This window comes from Falco rusticolus, chromosome 8 (genome assembly GCF_015220075.1).
Source record: "Falco rusticolus isolate bFalRus1 chromosome 8, bFalRus1.pri, whole genome shotgun sequence".
Classification (NCBI taxonomy): Eukaryota; Metazoa; Chordata; class Aves; order Falconiformes; family Falconidae; genus Falco; species Falco rusticolus.
This window is the reverse complement of record NC_051194.1, coordinates 39,789,213-39,808,363: the sequence shown is the minus strand read 5'-3', so window position 1 is coordinate 39,808,363 and position 19,151 is coordinate 39,789,213. Positions and strand designations below refer to the sequence as shown.

Below are 19,151 nucleotides of genomic sequence, written 5' to 3'. Positions count from 1 at the left end.
CAGAAGCCTATAGGGCACATGTCCTCCCTTGCCACATAGCCAGTGGCTTTGGCGGCTATCAGAGGCCACTACCCTACCTCATACTGTTATTGCAGAAGGGGCTGAAAAACCATGGGAGGCCCTGGAGATGATAAAAGATTCCTGGGTGCATTGGAGCTCTGGCAATAGGAGCTGCAGAGGCCAATCCAGCAGTCGCAACTTGCAGGAATGTACTGTGCCAGTGCTGAACTTCTAATATCAGAAAGTAGGAGTGGAAGAGGCTTCTCCTTCTGCAGAGAGGGCAGCTGAGGAGCTGAACACGGTGTGCCTTCTTTCCTTTCAGTCATGGCATGAAGAGCACAGAGCTGCCAGACCCTGTGGCAGACTGTCCTAAGCATGATCGTATGCCAGGGTTGAGCAGATCCTCACCTGAGAATCTGTTGGAATGTGCAGAATACATAGCTAACCTTAAGGGAAGCAAATGCTGTCATGTCACCCCCAAAGTTAAGCTTTGGAAATCTGAGAAAACAACAATAAGGAGAGGTAGAGACCATCAGGCTGCGGTATTGCTTGGTCATTCTGCCAAATTCCAAATTTCCCGGCTTTTAGGTGGTGATGTCAGTCAGCTGCAAGCTAATGCCTGATTTTTTTTTGGGGGGGTGTCAAATTGACCTCTGTGATGGTTCTACCCATATGGATGGATTTTGAACTCCCACTCCCCTGCTTTCCCAACAGAGCCTGTCTGATTCATCTTCAGGAGCCGCTCCTTCTCCATTACTCCTTCCCCACTCAGTGGCCAGTGTTCACTTCTGCGGTAACTGGATTTATAGGTGCTCTGAAGGATCCAAACTGATTTCCCATTGGCAGTTTCTTCTGGCTGCAGGATGAAACTTCTGTGGGACTCGTGTTACCCAATTCCTTGTGCAGTAAGGAAATGGCCTCCCACTGATCACCACAGCCTGCCTGTGCAGCTGTGACCACCTTCTCAGAGCTCTGGGATCGTTTGGCCAAGCAGAATCTGCAGCCTTCAGCAGTTCTAGTAGGAAAAGCCCAGCCAGCTGCAGGTGTTGCAGGGTGAGATAGGCTGGTTCCCAGAACTCACTGGAGAGAAGGGCTGGATCCCATGGAGAATCCCCAAGCACACAGGATCATAAACTGGAAGTGGTTGCACTTCATAGCTGTTAATTAGGTATTGTGAGATGATGTCACTTGCAGCATGTGTTCTCCAGGCAGCTCTCTTCCCTGGGGAATTTGGCATCCCTGTCCTCTCATGCTCTAAGTCATTGCTGTGAGACTAAGTCCATGTACTCTGGAAGGAGAACTGATTGCCACAGGTCTTCAGTTTTCTCCATTTCTCTACCTTTAACTGATAGTCCTCTAAATGTCACATCCTGTGTCTATGGAAACTGATTACAGTTTTTCCTTAGCAGTTGTCTTGTGGAATCCAAGTCAGCATTTTGACTCAAGTAATATAAATGGGTGTTTCACTCCCAAAGCTCAGGAAGGTTCCTGTCCCTTTTTCTCTTGCAGTTTGAAAGTGTCAGTTTTTGTCCTCCAATTTGCACTTCATCTGACTTATTGAGGCCCTCAAGAGGCTGAATGCTCATGTAATGCTTTAAAAAGATAGATCCCGTGTGGGACCTTGTTAGCATTGTATTTCTAGTCCTCTCTCCCTCCTCACTTTATGGACCTGTGTTGCGACGGAGGGAAGACACAGTCACTCAATATGAGTGATCAGCAGACTTCGTTTATTGTCTCTTACAGTCACCTTTTATGCCTTCTTATAATTAGCTCATACATATTACAAAAGTTAAGCTCATTATTGGTTAGTTGCCTAAATACCAAGCCCGCCCCTAGTTTCTCTTCTGTAGTTTTCTGTTCCCACCTGCAACATTCTTTTCCCACCAAAATCTTCCTGTTACTGTGTAACAAGGACAGCCAAAGACAGTGTATTTTGCTTTACTTCAGATAAGCTGAGAGCGATGTGCATTTTTGTCCAGCCAGCTGGACTATGTCTATGTGACCCTTTTCAGCTAGCCAGTTATCCACAGACCTGAACCGGTACGGTTTGTTTTGGAGGAATTGGCATTCTCTGCTCTTTGTTAAGCAGTGGATACAGTATCTCCTGCAGATGTTTGTGAAGGCATCCACCTGCCTTCACAAACATCCTCTCCATCTTCTGCGTATGCACTTGAAGAACAGCCATGCTTTAGGCTTAGTTAATTGTGAATTGCAGCAACTTAGCTCCCTTTGGCCCATGCAGAGGCATTACTAGCTCTGTGACCACTTTGCAGCCTCTGCCTCAAAGGAGACAGCTCAGGGGTGCTTTGGGGTGATCTTGCAGGAAACTGTGCATCATGACTCATCTCCAGCCTAATTGCAGATTTCTCAAAATGCAGAATCCTCTGTCTCTTCCTTTCCATGAAATGGCTCTATAAATCTCTCTGCTTTGCTTGAAGTGCCTGGCAGCTGCTTTGCTAACAGGATACTGTTGATTATTACTTGATCACTTAAAATTCAGCTGGGATCTTTTTGCAGCTTTTGGACTGTTAGACATATTCTCGGAGCAGGATGTCCTCACTCTGGAGGACAGAGTGGTCCTTCCCAACAGAAGGCTATTACTTACCTAAAATCCTGTCTTTCCAAAGGATTTGGCTGTCACAGCTACACTGTCCTATGTACAGTCCAGACACATTCATTCATGTAGAATTTCTACCATATACTTGCAAAGAGAAGCACTGGGGCTGTTGTTGTGACATAGCAGAGAGAAAAGTACCTTCTCTCTGGAACAAGATGCAAACCTTTCAGAGAAGAGCCAACAGTTAAGTAGGCTCCCCATCTCCTGGTTTTTTTCTTAGGACTCATTGTCCTGGTATTATCAACTTAAATCTGTAACTGTGTTGCCCTCAGCTTGCAAAGTCCTTCAGTTTGCAAAGTCTTTGTGCAGTTTTTAGGGATGGAACCAAGGCCCTGCGAGAAAGTGACTGTATTTCATTCTACCGTAGCTGAACTTCAGTGGTGTGACGGTGGAACAGGACCAGCGGTACATTCATTTTGCATCCACTAAGCACCGCTTCGCACCCATTGCCATTGGGACCTCCCACCCACCCATACAGGTGGGTATCCCGGGACCAAACCCAGCAGGAAGTGGAGGGAAGGAGCTAGTGTTACTGTGTCTCAAGGACAGGCATTGTCTGAGGCGTTTCCCAAGAAATAGCTCCACAGGAAAGCATCACAGCAGAACTTTGAGGCTAGTACTAGGCAAAGCCTGGAAATGGCTTCTGGGATGGCAGCAGGGAAAGTACCTTTTGCTGCCTCCAGTTTGACAAGATTTGGCTTTCACTCTAGCCAGAATGCTTATGAAGTGTTCTTTGGGCTGTTCCCTTACTCTCTTGCATTGACTTTGAGTGAAAACTTGTCTAGCTGCTCCAGGAATTCTGGAAATAAATCCTAATTAGTTTTTTAGTAAATTAATTAAACTTCCTTAAACACTTATTCAGCAAAAAGGCAGCTTTGATTCTGCTCTGCCTAATTTATTTGGGAAATGAATAAGTCTGAATTGAATTAAGAACACTTTAATATGAGTGCTTTTGCATTTCAAGTAATCCGCTTTACAGTGATCCCTTCAACTAATTTGTATTAATTTTCTCTTAGACTGAATTTGCAGGGCACCACTTTGAGAGGCGCTGTTGTTATCAATGTACAAGTGTGGTGATAAACCTTCAGCAGTCTCCTATCAGAGCCTCAGTGATAAATCTTGAAACTATGAGGTTTCCTCATTCTTAGGAGACAAGCGGACTAATTAATTATTAATGCTTATCAGAGTCCTCTGGGGAAGTGTTAACTAGTTTAACTTGTGTATGGTATAATAAGCACTGCTCTCTGACTCACTTCAGATTTATGAACTCTACAATGGTGGCTCCACGCCTGTGATGTTTGAGGTTCAGCTGGACAACGTGAGAATCCAGGAGAAGAATTTTCAGCATCCTGTGTTTGTCTGCCTAACTCCTAGAGGAGAAATCCCCCCGGGCACAACAGGCCACACTGAGTGGATCTTCTCACCACTGGAAGCTAGAACATACTTGGTAAGACCCTCCTCATGACTGCCAGAAACAGTTTCTTTCTGTTGTTACGTGCCTAAAATTCTTTAAACCTCTTAATGATGGTTGGTCCTTGTCATGCTACAGCTGAATTCCATTCCTCCAAGAAGCCAAGAGTAGCGAGAGCAAAGGAATGGCTGGTCTGGTCAGGAAATGGAGCAGATAAATTATTTCATAAGTTTCTTATTCCCAAAGAACAGAATTCTTCCACAACCAGAGTCATCCCAGTATACATTTTTTCAAAGATCAAGCAGTGACTGGGGATATCAACAGTATCTGATCAGATTTGTCATTCATTGTTTGCCTCCAATAACTCCCACCAATGAGACTGAAGTCAGTGTCTTTCATCATTGCAGTGTATGCTGCTGCAGATCTCTGGAAACAGCCTTCCCAAAGACCTCTGTAGAGCTGGAGCTCTACTCATTACCCCACTCTGTGGTGGATGCATGTTAAAAAAATAAATAAATTTTAAACTCCAGCTTTTCCTCCATGAGGGAGTCCGTGCCCATCTCATACAGTAACTGGCTGATTAACTACTTAACCAGCTTTCCTGGTTAGCAGGGAAGGTCAAGGCCTGAAAGAGCAAAAGAGACTGGATTTCTCTTCATCCATGCATGTGGCATACATATTTAGACCAGTTCATTAGCAAGCATACTGGCTTATTGCACATCTCTTCCAAGTATGACTCTGGACTTATAACTCTTATCTTGTCCAAGGCAGGTTGATGTTCCCATCCACATCCTGGGGGGTGAATCAGCTCTGATCACCTTTCAGGGAGTAGGCTATGATCCGAATACCACACAAGAGACTGCCACATCCAGAGAAGTCTTGTGTCCTTCAATCTTTCCAGGTTCTACCAAGCTAACTGTGCCTGGGCAGGTAAGTCCAAGTAGGCTGATATGAGGAATGTGATCAGTCTAGAAATGTGTGAGAGACTGAAATATGCAAGTGGCCTTATCTAGCAGTAGCCTGTGTTGCAGGAGAGTTCTTTTGCCATGAGATAGAGCAAGATATTTCCCTTCCAGGAGGTCATCTAGAGCTTAACTTATAAAAGCTGTTGTTCTGAGAGATGCCTTCCAGCTTGCTGGTTCCACTGCTATTAGAACCAAAAAGGCTTTAGGGTTTGTTCACATTCTGAATTTTCTATTACAAGTTGCCCCCATCATAGCTACCTTTCTCATTTGCAGCTACACCACCTTTTTCTTTGGTAACTCATTCACAAAAAGAGCAGTATCCTTCTGACCCTGTCACGGCTCGGCTGCCACCATTTCACAGCCAAATGCAGACGATTCATAACCTGAACACAGACTGCAGGATGGTCACTAAATCAGGGACATCCCAAGACACGTACTTGTTTGACCTGTCGCTGGCTCAGCAGGAACTTGTTTGGCCTGGCTAGAGCTGGCCTGCCAGCCTGGACAATCTGTTGTTAAACCCACCCACAGATCCCAGTGTACTGAATCAGCATTAAACAACATCAGCAAAGGCATACTCCAGGCAGGTAAAAGATTCATCCTGTGTGACATTAGCATGCATAGCTTGGAGCCCAGCCACAGCTACATATGCTCTTTAGCTTCCAGCAGGGCAATTGCATTCCTGGACACAGCAAAGATGATTAAAAACCTGTCTCAGGCTGCCAACAAAGATACCATTCCACAAGGCTCTGTTGTCTGTAACCAAAAGTCATTAGCATCTCTGATGATCAGTGTAATTAATTAGAATTTGCACTGTGCCTGGAGAATGGACAGACTAGTAGCATACTAGTAGCAAGGTGCAGTAGGGAGCAGTTTCCCTAACTTGCATTCAGATTGATGAGGATTTTGCACAAGCAACTGCTCACATGTTTGCCAGCTGAAGTAGGAAAAGGCCTGAATTGCAAGTACTGCAGGGAGAATCTGAGTGCTATTGGTCCTCCGTGCTCCTGAGATCCTCTCCTGCTCAGCACCAGCATTATGTTCTATTCACTGCTCACTCAATCCCACTGGAACAGGGTTGTCCTCTTGCTGTAAAGAGTCATTGTAAACAGAGCAAAAATGAGAGAAATGTAACACTCCTTCAAGTTCTTATGATAAAGGTAACTGCAAATATTATCTATGAATTGCTGAATCAATTAAAGATAGCTGTGTGACTGTCCTTCCCCAGCGACGACATCCTGTCTTCCTTCCCTGCTGTTCCTCCTGGTTTCACCTTTCTTCCTGCAGGCAGCCACCTTGTCACACCACATGATTTGCTTTGGAAATATCCCCAACTCCACCAAAGCCAGTAGACTTGTCTTTCTCAACAATATCTCTGAAAGCAAGGCTGTTGTGTTTGCCTGGCGAATAAACACTTGTAAAGACAAAAGGGTGAGTCCTTCTCTTTCCTCTACAGCCTTCTTGCCCATCTCTGTTGTGCCACGAAAAGACCTTACAACTCCTTTTTAACCAGACACTCAGAAACGATCCTAGGGAATTGGCTTTTGTACTAGCTAGAGACTGGAAAGGGCAGAGAAAAGTGAAGGCAAGGATTAGGATGGGGTGGGGAGACAGAAATACAGAAGGGGAATGTGAAGACTTCAGTGAGGATACATTATCACATCCTGGAACTACAGGATGCAATAATGAACATCAGGACCCTGTCTACCAGCAAAGTCCACAGTTGTTCTTTGAATGTATCAGCTTCTTCTCTCTCATGCCACATACCTTTGAGAAGAGGAGGGGGGAGAATCCTACAGTCCTGTGTTTACTGCAAAAAGAAGGTACATAGGAAGGTCCTAGGACAGCGAAACAGCTCCTCTATGGCTTGGCTTTTTGTTTTTTTGGGGGGTTTTCCCCCCCAGGTGTTGCAGATTGCTCCAGAGTCAGGGGTTGTGCAGCCTGGAGAGAGCATCCCCTGCTTCATCACGCTGCAACCTTCATGGAGTGCTTCCTTCTGCAGCACAGATCTGGTGTGTGAGGTGAGACCCAAGAAGTACCTGTGTATCACCACCACTTGGGCATGTCACTGCAGTTCCCAAATGACTAGCCCCAGAAGTCAGCTGCCTGCTGCTTCCTGTTGAAGAAATCCTTCTTTGTTCCATGATGCTGGCCAGCACTTCTCATTCTTAAAGATACTAAGCTTCATCTCTCCTGATGTTTTAAGTGTCTCTCTCTCTGTGGCTCACTGGATGAGGTGCAATTGTGCAACACATGGCTTTGAGTTGATCTCAGCTATTAGAAATCACAGTTTGAATGGGCGTGGCTTTCAGTGGATGTCAGAGACTTAAATATATGTAAAAAGCAAGTCTTGCTTCTGCAGTATTAGTGGGGGCATAGACTTGCAGTAGTGCCCCTCTGGCCATTTTCCAGGTGTCCTTTGGCAAGAGACTGTGTCTTCTCTTGCCAAGTAGTCTCATAATAGCACTGTCCTCTCCCCTGCCTGCCACTGGGATACACAGAAAGGGAGTGGGCTTCTGGCTGGGACCTTCTGGGAGGGAGGAATTAGTGACAGGTGTGGACTCTAGCCAGAAACTGTGTTATGTGCAGCTCCTTTGTAGCTCTGCTCTCTCCAGTCATGGTTTGCTTCATAGGTATACATCCAGGAGTCCCTGGTTCAGTATGAGAGGGACCTGCAGGAGTGGGAAAAGGAGAAAGAACGGCAGGCTGTGGAATTCACCATCACAGAGAAGGACCTTGGAACTAAGAAGAAGCCAAAGTCACATGCAGGGGTAAGTGCTTCCAGAACTTCACACCAACTTAGCTCAGTTCAGAAACAGCAACCAGTGTCAACAAGAAACATTCTTTAAGAAAATCTAGGCAAGTTGGCAAAAGGATATGAGGCTCTGATCTACTCAAGATCTCATGGTTGGTCTGTGGATAGTGGAAAATGAGATCTTGGTTTCTAGCCAAGAATCACCTTACAAACTCTGAAATTGCTAATGATCATTTGAAATTTAGAAGTGCGTGAGAAGTCTTAGGAAAAACAAAGCCAGTGGCTCTGGAAGCTGACGGTTGGATTTTTAACCATGAGTAAACACTGGAGAGAAATCTGTAACTACCAGTGAGAATGTAGCCCAAGTGAAGAATGGGAGGATATCATTGACTCTTAGCTGGGACAAAATAAAACAAAGTCCTAGAATCTTGGAGTCTTGTTCTGCTCCATACCTCTCCTATATAGCAGTTTCTCTTCCTTCTCTTTTTTTTTCTTTCTTTCTTTCTCTCTTTTTCTTTTCAGAGGTCATCAGATTCTGAAAATCTTCCTGAATCCTCAGCTGTGATCAGGAAATACAAGGTAAGTCAGGCCTCTCACCCGTAGTAGAATCAAACTGACTGCTTTAGAGAAGAGGCAGATGCTGGATATCACAGCGTGGGAGCCTGCACAGAGAGCACAGCCAGATTTGTAGCTTCAAGGCTTTGGGAGGCAGACTGTTTGGAGGAGCCAGAAGAATCAGACTGTCTGGCTGTGTCCTGTGGGCAGTAACTTTCCAGCTGAGGTGAAAGGGAAGTGAAATTGGAACCAAATGTGCAGCCATGACTGGAGAAAGAGGGAAAGGTTTTGAATAAGCAGAAAAGATGGGCACAGGCAGGGCAGTCGGTACCTGGACTGATTTCATGCTGGGGCCATGAAGGAATGTGTGCCACAACAGAAAGCAGTAGGACCTTGGTGTGACATGGTACAGACTTTGTCCTCACTGCTAAAAGAGCTGTGTTCTGTGCCTCTGGAGAAGCTGCAGGTAGGAACTGCCTTGATTTAAATATGCAGAAAATTTTAAAGCTCAGTTTGCCTGGTTCATCTCTGTTTCCCCTCAAGCTTGCGCAACTCTGTGCACTGCTGGAAAGGACAGCTTTTCCAGCAGTAGTGGCAAGATATGAGACAAGGTCCCAGCAAATGCTCTGCAGAACAGCCTGGGCCCAAAGGCAGAGCCACTCTGCATCTACAGCCATCAGCAGGATGTGCTGCGGGAATGACAGGGCTTGTGGAGGACCAGCTAACGTAAGATGTGGAAGGGTTAAGGGAAGCTGCGACTCAGCTAGGAGACACAGCTTTTTACCTTAGGACTGCCACCATAGTAAGGCTGTAGCAGTGCTCGTGAGACCCCACAGAGTGCCCTGTGCTGTCCTGGGCGAAGGTATCAGCTTGGACTGTCTGCCCTGTGCTGTTAGGTGTTATCAGTAATGAAGGTCAAGGGATGAACATAAGGAGGCTGGGGAAAAGTAAAAACAGTTTTGTTTAGTCCTCTAGGGTTTTAGCTCCTAGTGATAATTCGGAGACTGCAGTCACCTGCTGTGTCTGTCTCAGGAACGGTGAAGGCCTCTGGCCTCATTCCCAGAGGCTGGACAACTCTGTTTCAGAGGTCATTGAGGTCCTGTGATGTCTGAGGGCTTCTCCAGAGCTGGGTGGTCTCCTTCTGGGCCAGGCTTCTGAACTACTCCTGCCCTAAGAAGTGTCCCCCAAACTGGCTGCTGGTACTGCAGCCCCAAACATGCCCATGTAGTGTGGTTGGACTCAGTTTCTGGTTTCCTTCCAGGCTTGGAAGACAATTTCCACATGCATTCCTGCACATAACTTCTTCCACAGCACTCCTGGTGTGCTCGAAAGAGCAGAGATGATCTCCTGGAGTTCTACAGGGATGGACTGGAGTACATCAGCCCTGAATGTCTTGGGGAGACCCTGAAGCCCTGCTGACACTTGGGGCTGGCACACTAGGCAGTGAGGAGGGAGCAGACCTGATTTCCAGCATGGTTGCTTGTGCCTGACAGCAGTACTGCAGTGCCAAGATCATTCTGATGTGGTCCTCACTCCAGGACCTGGAGGCTCTGGCTGCTGGGCTTTCCAGTTCTCATGCCTGTGCTCACACCTACACCAGCCTACCTGCAGCCAAAGGAGCAACTAAGTACCTGCCATTTCTTTCTCTCCAACAGACATTACCCCCTATTAAAAACCACCCTACGCCAAATCTGCCAGCTGGACATTGTCAGAGGAGGCTGCTGTTGGAAAAAGAAGCCAGCCGGGTGTGGGTCAAACCAGAACCTCCCAAGCCCATCCTCTTACACCTTGGTGTGACAGCTAGGTCCTACTCTACTGAGGACTTCTTCAGTAACTTTACCTCAGAGTCCCCTAAATACTTCTTGTCCCGGTAAGAGATCCGTCTTTTTGGATTGGCATCTTCATCTGAGCCAGGGCTGCCCGTGCTGCGATACACACTGAACTTGGAGCTCTGCTCTGCTCCTCTCCAGTGCCTCAGTAGTAGGCCAGAAGTGCCTTGCTTTCCCCAGCATTAGCTGACGTGACCTGTTTCTCTCAAAAGGGAGATACTGCCAGAACTCAGTGCTCCTCTCTTATGACAGTGTCCCTGCTGCTGTCAGAAATGCAGCACTTCCCACTCTCCTTCCTCTGGTCCCCTGCCTTGCTCCCTGCTTGCTTGCAGTGCTGCTGCTCAGCCAGGATGATGCAGGTCTTTGGTAGTTTGGTTGAGTAGTGCTGCCACTGATGGAACAACTCCTTCTTTCCCAGCCCCTTCAGCGACCAGCCCTTGGAGAGCAAGGTGGATGGGAGTAGGGACAGAGACAAGATGGACATGGAGGCCACATGGCTGTCCCTGGCTGCTGCTTCCAAACAGGAGTGGCAGACAGTGAGTGACATGCTTACAGGTGTGATCAGGTGCGTGCCCCTTTACCCTTACCCAGTTTGGAGCCCCTGTCCTCTAGGGGAGTGTGTGCAGCATGGCCAGCCTTCTGCTAATTCCAAGAAGTTTGTGCACTCCTGCTGCACCAGAATGGGGGATCCAGCCTTCCGGAGGCTGCCCTGGGGACTAGAAGCTCAGGAGTCCTGGTGTGACAGCCAAAGGCAGGGTCTTGCTCCTCAGCTAGGGGCTGGTCCCATCTCTGCATACTAAAGAGTGTCACTGCCCAGGAACCAGGACACTGCCTGCCATGATCTTGGGAACAGGCTGCATTGGGATTCATCTATTTTGTCTGCCAGCTGCAGAAATGTAAAGAACTAGTGCTGGGGAGGCAAAGGTATTTTCCTTAGTTTAAGCCATCTTGCTGCCTCTCTTAGGCCCAGAAATCAAGAAGGGACAGACTAAACATTGATATCAGTTGGGGTTTTCCTCTGATTTGTACTGTCTGGTAATGATCCTCTGCAATCATACAGATATCTGATTTGCTGGGACTCATCCCTTATTTTCCTCCTCCCAGAGGCCTCTTGGAAGACACCCAGTTCCATGATGCAGTGAGAAGAATCCTCAATGAACCCATTCCATATTTCTCCCAGTTCCGGTGTGCAGAATCAGCAGAGCGCCAAGACAGGAGACAATGCTCCACGGTCCCTTCCAGCGTCTCTGCTTCACAAGATCTTTGCCCTGAGAAGGATGGAGAGAGGAAAGAAATGAGGCAGGAAACCTCTCCCAACAAAGATTTGCTGGAGTCCTGGGAGATTTTTCACCAGCTGAGAGAGCAGAAGGAGATGCTGAGCCGGTGAGGAAATGCTCACGCAAAAGGCAAGAGCTGTACAGGCAGGAGAGCCATGGTAGCACACTGCCTGGCCAGAAACCCATCTGTCCTTCAGCCCTGTGGCATTTCTGCTGGGGTGTTCTGTGTGCTCCGAGTGGAAATCAATGCTAGCCCACCTAGCCACCCGCTCCCGAGCGTGATTTGTGAAGAGTGCAGGTTTGCTGTGTCTTGAAGTTGAGCCATGGGCAGTGCCAGGATGCGGCTAGTGAGTGAAGTCTGCTTTGTGCTTGGACAGTCCTGGCTGTATTAGACATTGGAGTGTGATGTGTGTTTACCTTACCTTTTATTTTCACTGAAGTTATTTCATCACCTTGCATGTGCTGTGGCTGCTCCCTTGCACACTTCTGCAGGCCACAAGCATGTACACAAATACTAGCTACAGCACAGCTTGGAAAGAGAAACCAGTAAAACCAGAGTCACTCAGCTCTGTCAGAGGTCAGGGCCTGATACAAGCTGGTGGCAGTTCTGGGAGAAGGGTCAGCACCCCATTGCTCAAGTCTTTTGGTTCATTGGCCTCAGTGTGTAGGAAAAAGTGTGTGCTCCATTGCTGTGCCTGATGTGTCCTGGGGGAGTCACAGCAAGCAGCCTGCCTTATCTGCTTGCTGATAGCTGTTCTCTGCCTGTACTTTTGCCCCTCCAGGCAGGCGGCCTTTGAGACCCTTGTGGAGTTGGTGCTGGAAAACACACTGCAGAATATCCTGATCGAAGCCAGCCGTGGGGAGGTGGTGCTGACAGCCCGGCCCAGGGTCATTGCTCTACCCCCCAGCCCTTCCCGAAGGTAGCAGAGCCTATCTGTGTTGTGGCCAGGGACAGGACCTGTCCTTAGTATGTCCGGCTGAAGTACAGCCCATTTTCTAGACCACGTGGATTAGCTGGATCCCTGCCTATCAATGCCAAGGCTGCTTGTGCAAAAGGGGGAATCCAGTCGCAAAGCCTCGGCCCCTTCTTGGTTTGTCCCGAATCACAGAGCAGAGGTGGTAACAACACCCAAGACCATCACACAGCTCTGGGGCAGGGCCCTACGAGTGAACAGCTGGAAGAAGAGGCTGATCCGAGGCACTGGAGAGCCCAGCACAAAGAGGGTCTCCTGGGGGAAAAGGGTCAAGGAGCAGGCAGCACAGCCTCTGACAGCAGCAGGGGGCAAAGCTTTCACAGTCCAAAATGATGTGGGATCTAGTTAGGTTGAGGCAGTAGCCATTGGTGGGGGCATAGGTTTGGGGCTGAGGGCAAAGCATGAGGATTTGCCTCAGCCTGGGGAGATGTGCAGGGAGGTGGGACTGAGGGAGGATGGGGAAGAGTTGTTTGAACCAGAGCTGCAGGAGTCTTGTCTAGATAGGTGATGGCTGTTTCCTGCGATTCCTCAGGGAGGGATGGTTGCCTGTGGGGAGCTGGAAGCAGGCAGCACTCTCCCCATGCCAAAAGCAATCTCTTCTTCTTCAGAATCATCAATCCAGCACCCCCACCCTCAAGAGCGTAACTGCTGTGCACTGTGCTGCTTGACCTCTTCAAACACATCAACTGTCTCCACTCTTCATCCCATCCCTGTGATGTCCAGAGCAGCTCTGATCCTCCACACCATGACCAGCATGCTGGCTGCCTCTGAGGAGGTATGTCCTGATCATATCCTCAGCTCCAGTTTGAATCCTCTGCCAACTCCACAGCAGATTTCATGAGATCTCTCCTCTTTGTGGCTGGCCACATCATCCAAGAAGAGCCTCCCTATGCTACAGAGAGCACATGGCCAACCTCTGTGGCTGTTCCCCCTGCCCCCAGTCTGTACTGGCTGGGAGAGGAGTGGAATCCGCTTTGAAATGTAGCTGAGGAAGGACTGACAGCTGGGCACTGAGGTGGTGAGCCCCTGCCGACAGCGGTAGGACACAGGTACTGAATCCACCTCCTCTCCTTGCTCCAGTGGCTGCCGCAGGTCCCACATACAGTGACCCAGACCTAGCGAGCAGCTGGAGCGCCGTCTAGCACACTTGGCAGCCCAATAAAAGCAGCTTGGCCTCTGGGCACACAGGCACTGGTGTGTGACGTACGTGATCTATGCATCTGGATTTGGGAGCATCCTGGACAAGCTCTTCCTATTTCAAACTGCAAGGCTGTCACCTGGGCAAGGGGATGCTTTGAGCCTTGGCCTGGCATAGGGGTCCGGCAGGCTGCAGGAGGGTGTCACTGTGAAGGAGCGGGGTTTGTCACAGCCGGGAGGTGGCAGTGTTAGTTGTAAGAAATCCTGGGTGCCAGCGCAGAGCCGGGGCTGGGGCTGGGCACCGGCTGCCTGCTCCCTGGCAGGGGCTGCAGGCTGGCCGTGCCAGGCAGCGGGGCTGGGGGGCTGGGTTTGCAGCATCTCCCTTCTGCTGCCATCCTACAGGGTCGAGACGTGGTGCTCACCAGCCACCCTGCTCTGGTGGGGATGCAGCTGCTGTCCCCCTCCAAACCCTCCTGCCCTCTGTTCCCAGTGCCAGTGCACAGCCAAGACCACAGCTGCACCTTTGCCCCTTGCAGCACAAGAGAAGACCATGCACAAGGAGCTGCGGAGGGTGTTGGACCTGCTTGGCAGGAGGCAGGTGCCTGCTGTGCCTGGGGCTGCTGCAGCTCACCCAGCACCACTCCAGCTCTCCACTCTGTGCAGGAGCCCTGCGTGCATAACCCTTGCTAAGCCCCAGGGCTGAGCTGTTCCTGTTGTCAGAGATACAGCAAAGGCACTGCCAGCTCCTGAGCTCAGCCTGGGTGCCTGGGGCCTTCACGTGGGTCCTGGATCCTTCTCATGATAAGCGCAGACCCGCTCCTCTATCCCCAGCACTCCGAGTGCCAGGTCTCCTATGTCATGGCAGCTTTTCTGTCTTCCTCTGGGCTTTGGCTGGTGCTGAACAGGCAATGGGTACCACCTCCATCTTCCCCAGCTCAAGGCAGCTGTGGGGCCAGGCTGTCCGGTCCAGTTGGGATGACTCTGCCTGGCCCAGGCTCCTCGCTAGGATTTGCTCACTACAGATGTTCTGTAGTCCTGTGACAGGCTTCCCAAATGGGTAACAGGCAGGGGCAGGAGCCTTGCCACTGTCCCAAAGCAGGCTGAATCCAGCTGCCTGCTGGAGCCCAAGGGCAGCCAGGAGCAGTGGAGACAGGTCAGCGAGTTTGTACATCCTCAGATCTGCTGTATGATCTGACGCTTTCCAGACTGCATCAGCGTTAACTCCTCTGCCTTGTGGGACAGATGGATCGACATGGGAAATGCTGTGTGTTAGGCTGGTGTAACACCCAAGAATGAATGGATGGAGCATGAGTGCAGATACGTGTAGGGGATGATTTTTTTGTCATTAAAGCTCCTATGCTCCCCACTCTCCTGTGCTGAACACAGCCTGGACCTGAAGAAAATGGAACTCACACTGTACTTGCCTGTTGAAATGCTCTCAAGAGGTAAATCCACTTCTCTGATTAGCGTCTCTCTAGTAGGACTACGAGAGACCTGAGATAGTGTCTTCAGCAACAGGTGAGTTAGGGAACAAGAGGTTTGAGAGCTACCTAAACCTTTGGGAAATAAGTCTTTCTTCCCTCAGCTCCTTGCAGGGGATGTGAGATGGTGGTGTGTCACCTCTGTTCTAGGTCTTCTCTGTTGCCTGTCAACCAGAACCACCCCAGAGTGCACTAAGCAAAGCCATTAGCAGCTGTCACACTCTTGTCTTCTTTTATCCTCATCCTAAGTTAAAAATACACCAGGGACAGCCCCTTTCCCAGGCTGGGGAAATTCCAGCTTCCTCTTTTCAAGCTGGGAACTAGACCTTGGCCCTGGTTTTGGAAAACGCTAGAGTGGCTGAGCCACAACCCTGTCCCTTTGGCAAAGGGAGTGGGAGACAGCAGCACCCCCAGGCACCGCTCAGGGCAAGCTCTGCAGAGCGGGGAGCCTACAGCAATGCCCTCACCCGGGGGCTTCAGTGCTTCCCTGCTGCTCCTGCCCACGCTCGGGTCTTGGGTGCAGCGGTGAGGTGGAGGGTGGGCACAGATGTGCGGCGCTGGTGGAGAGGCTCAGCAAGAGGCTTTGTTGCTACCCTCTGCCAAGGGTGAAGGCAACGAACCATGGAGCTGTAGCAGAGCCTGACCCACAGCCCCGCTCGCAGAAGGGGGAGGAGGAGCCCTGCCTGCTAACCGCGGCTGGGTCGCAGGCAGGAGGAGGTCTCATCCTGCTGTACAGACTTCCAGGGCTGGATTTATCCCCAGCCACGTTTCTAAAGCACATCTCCCAAATGGAGATATTGTTGATCCAGGTCCTGCTCCTTCCCACTGGTGTTGGCGGGGTGATGTTTCGATGGGGCTGGGGTTGGTGGCCAGGTCAGGCTGCCAGCAGGTAGACGGCCAGCGTGAGGATGGCTGGTGTGAGCCTGGCAAGCTCAGGGGGCTTCCCCTCCTCCTAGTGCTGGTTATCCGGAGTGCTCCGTCATCAGGCAGTTGGTGCAACACGGAACAGGCCTTTTCTTCTTGGGCTGATAGTCCTGGCACCTAGGGAGGGGTGTAATGGCCTTGGGGCAGGAGGGCAACAGAAGCCATCCTGAATCCCATTAAAACATTTAACACCTGCTGAATCGCGCCATTGTCTGGGAGATAAAGGAAAGGGAACAAAGCTGCTCTTGGTCTTCCCTAACAGGCAGCCTGCACGGCTCTGCAGTCCCATTGCAGCTGGGGAGCCTGGATCCCCAGCAAAGACCCACTTGGTGTGGCTCTGTGTTCATGATGGGAAGATGGCAGCGTTAGGGGACAGTCCCTTGGGACCCCTGCTGCAGGTGTGCACAGCCCCTGGTTGGAATCAGTCCCTTCTCCCTCTCCTCCCCCCTGTACTGAGTATTCGATGGGAACCTGGAAAGGTCCTGCCCTGACCAGCCTGCAGTGTCTGCACAGGCAGGGCAAAGTCTGGAGAGCAAAAACATGACGGTGATCCTCCCAAAACCCTTGGCAGAGCTGGGCAAAGACCCTTCACCCTTGGCCTCCCATGTCTGAAATAGCAGGCTGTGCTGGCTCAGCTGTGCTACCGTGGTATTTGGGAATGGGGACTTTTTAGTCCGTGCTCGGGGTCAGGCCAGGGCACGATGGTGGCTGTGAGAGGTGCTCTGATGTGAGCTAGTCAGTCCTCATGGGACAGCAAGGCAGCACAACCCCTTGGCTGCTGCGAAGGGCTGCGCCTGCCTGTGCTGGGGCCAGCCTTGCCCAGTGCGTGAACTGGGGCTTAGTCCCAGCCCTGCCTGCATGCCAGGGAAGAGCACATGCCGGTAGCTGCTCTGGAGATGCCGGGGCAGGTGGAAGATGTTCCCTGGGATAGTTGCCTGGTTCAGGGTACTCTGCAAGCTTGAGACCTGCTTTTCTCCCGTTTTCTGTAGGACAGCCCTACAAGGGCAGTCTTTGCTGTCATTGTGTGCATGGTGCAGCCCTGCCCTTGCAGAAGAGAAAGGATTTTGACACAGCACATAGGCCTGGAGACGTCTGCTGGAACTACAGTGGCCCCATTGTGGTGTTTGGGGTTTTTCTGGCTTCTCCAGAAGGAGGGGCAGCCAGGCAGCTTACACCAGGAGTTGCTGCCCCTCTCATCCCAGCTGGGAGAGGTGAGAGTCCTGCCCGGTGCATTTCCCACATCAGGAAAGAAGTGTGCAAGCCCAAGTGAAATGGCTTGTATAGCATCAAATAGAGGAGGAATATCACATTGCTTCTTAGCACCACAACCCAGGGCAACAGTGGTTCTGCCTTTCCTTTGCTGGCAGAACTACTGGAAAAGAGGATCAGAATGGCCAAAGACAGCAGGTTGGCATCACTCCAGCTCCTCCCTGTGCCAGGCTTGGGGGACCCCAGCCTGCAGAGGCAGCAGCAGGCAGGAGAGATGGAACCTGCCTTTCGAAGTCCTGACCCTGAGAGGGCCAAATCTCCAAGGAAGAAGACTTGGGTGGCAATGACTGATAAGAATCTGCCGCTATCTACTTACATTTGGGAATCCATTTACTGCAACCTGTAAGTACACTCCAGCTCTGGAGAGAGTGATGGCGGTGGTTTCTAGAGCATTCCCAGGACCATGACACCTGCAGGTATCTGCTGTGGGAGTTAAGGCAGCGTTACCCGCTTTCCCACCCACAAACACACCCATCTACACAAACGAACAGGCCAGTGCACTTGCACAAAGGAGCTTCTCCTGGCACCGCAGCTGCACTTCATGCTCTGTTATCCAGGGAGCTGTGGGTGCCAGAGTAACCCGGAGAGATAGCCCAGCTCCTGCTGGCTCCAGCTGAGATCAGCTGAGGACTGTCAGGGCTGAGTACTGCGGCTCCGTGCTGTGGGAGCCTGTCTTAATTTCTCCTGGCCCCCATGGGCTCTGCAGGCTGCCCCCAGAGCGACCATGGAGGTATCTGCACCAGTTACCCTGCTGGGTAGCGACACAGACAGGATGCAGGAGAGTGCTGGGACTCTGGGATGCAGTGACCCCACGGGAGGTGCGTGCACATGAAGTGAAACACATCCTGTTCTTGCGGCTGCGTTAGGACAGCTGGCTTCTGGCCCATGTGGCCATGCTGGGAATGGTCCCAAAAAGAGCAAGCAGTGGTGGTTTTGTCGAGCTCTGTTTTGCTGCCTGGCTCAGAGGTTGGTGGGCTCCTCTAAACAAAGTGTGCATTGCCTTGGTGTACCCAGGGCGGGTTCAGCATGAGCAAGGGCATTGGCGTGAGGGTAAGGGAGTCCTTGCCATCACTGGCACTCAGCATCAGGCTGCTTGGGGTAGGCATAAGCTTTGCTTTCCTGCCCTGGGACCTTACCGCTCCCTCACCTTTCAGCAGCCCAAAGCATTGCAAGCAAGCAGCCCCCACCCCTGAGCTACCCAGGCAGGATACCCCCACACCTGCCTCCCCTGGCCCCCTGCTCTCCCCTCACCCCCAGCTGCAAAGTGAGCCAGGCAGGTGGGTGGAAAAGTGACAGCTGGTGTTGTTCCAGTGCAGGTTAATGAATGTCTCCTCCTACACCACCACCACCACCACCACCACTACCCCCCCTCTCCACACCCCAGCACCCAGGCTCCTGGCTCCTATCAGCCCATCAGGCTCCCATTATCAAAGGCAGCCCTGGAGAGTTTGCATAGAGACCTGCTCTGCCTCTAATCTAGGTGGGCTAATCGCCTCCCTTGCCCAGCCTGCCTTCCCTGGGTCAATATTTGCTCTGAGCAAACACAGAGCTGTGACAGGTGTGCTGGGGAGAAGGCTCGCCGCCGCCAGCCCAGCCCTCTCGCCTGTCTCTGCTCAGTCACATCTCTCCGGCCCCCCGATCACCGGCCAGCCAGCGCTATTTTTATCAGGGCTATAAAAGCCCCATCCAGCCAGCGTCACCCTCATTTTCTGCTCGTGAGCCAGCGGGGGAAGGTGAAGCTGCTCACCTGCCAGCTGCCAGCGTGTCACCGGAGCCAGGTGAGCTGCTGTAGCCCAGCACACCTGGGCCAGGGTCCTGCCAGCCTGGCGGGGAGCAGGGTGCTGGGCTTGGATAACGCTCTGGGGACTCCTGTGGGACAAGCACTAGGAGTCCAGTAGCACCCCTGAACTCCTGGGAGGGAAGGGCATGGGCTTGGAGGACACTGTCCTGGCTGTTC

At 51.0% G+C, this 19,151-nt stretch overlaps 1 protein-coding gene across 3 annotated transcripts in view; it reads left to right on the top strand.

Moving 5' to 3' along the window:
- The window catches only part of CFAP65 (cilia and flagella associated protein 65), a 33,778-nt gene extending 20,204 nt beyond the window's left edge, over positions 1-13,574 (top strand). Inside the window, exons 21-32 of one of the 3 annotated variants that reach the window (XM_037398685.1) lie at positions 2,985-3,095; positions 3,876-4,064; positions 4,800-4,958; positions 6,281-6,424; positions 6,898-7,014; positions 7,627-7,764; positions 8,271-8,327; positions 9,959-10,173; positions 10,551-10,697; positions 11,237-11,515; positions 12,192-12,329; positions 12,992-13,574. In XM_037398685.1, coding sequence (XP_037254582.1) covers positions 2,985-3,095; positions 3,876-4,064; positions 4,800-4,958; positions 6,281-6,424; positions 6,898-7,014; positions 7,627-7,764; positions 8,271-8,327; positions 9,959-10,173; positions 10,551-10,697; positions 11,237-11,515; positions 12,192-12,329; positions 12,992-13,028 — 1,731 coding nt within the window. In that variant the 3' untranslated portion in view covers positions 13,029-13,574. The other 2 variants (XR_005105971.1, XM_037398686.1) reach the window with 2 other exon arrangements.
- The last annotated feature ends 5,577 nt before the right edge of the window (positions 13,575-19,151 follow it).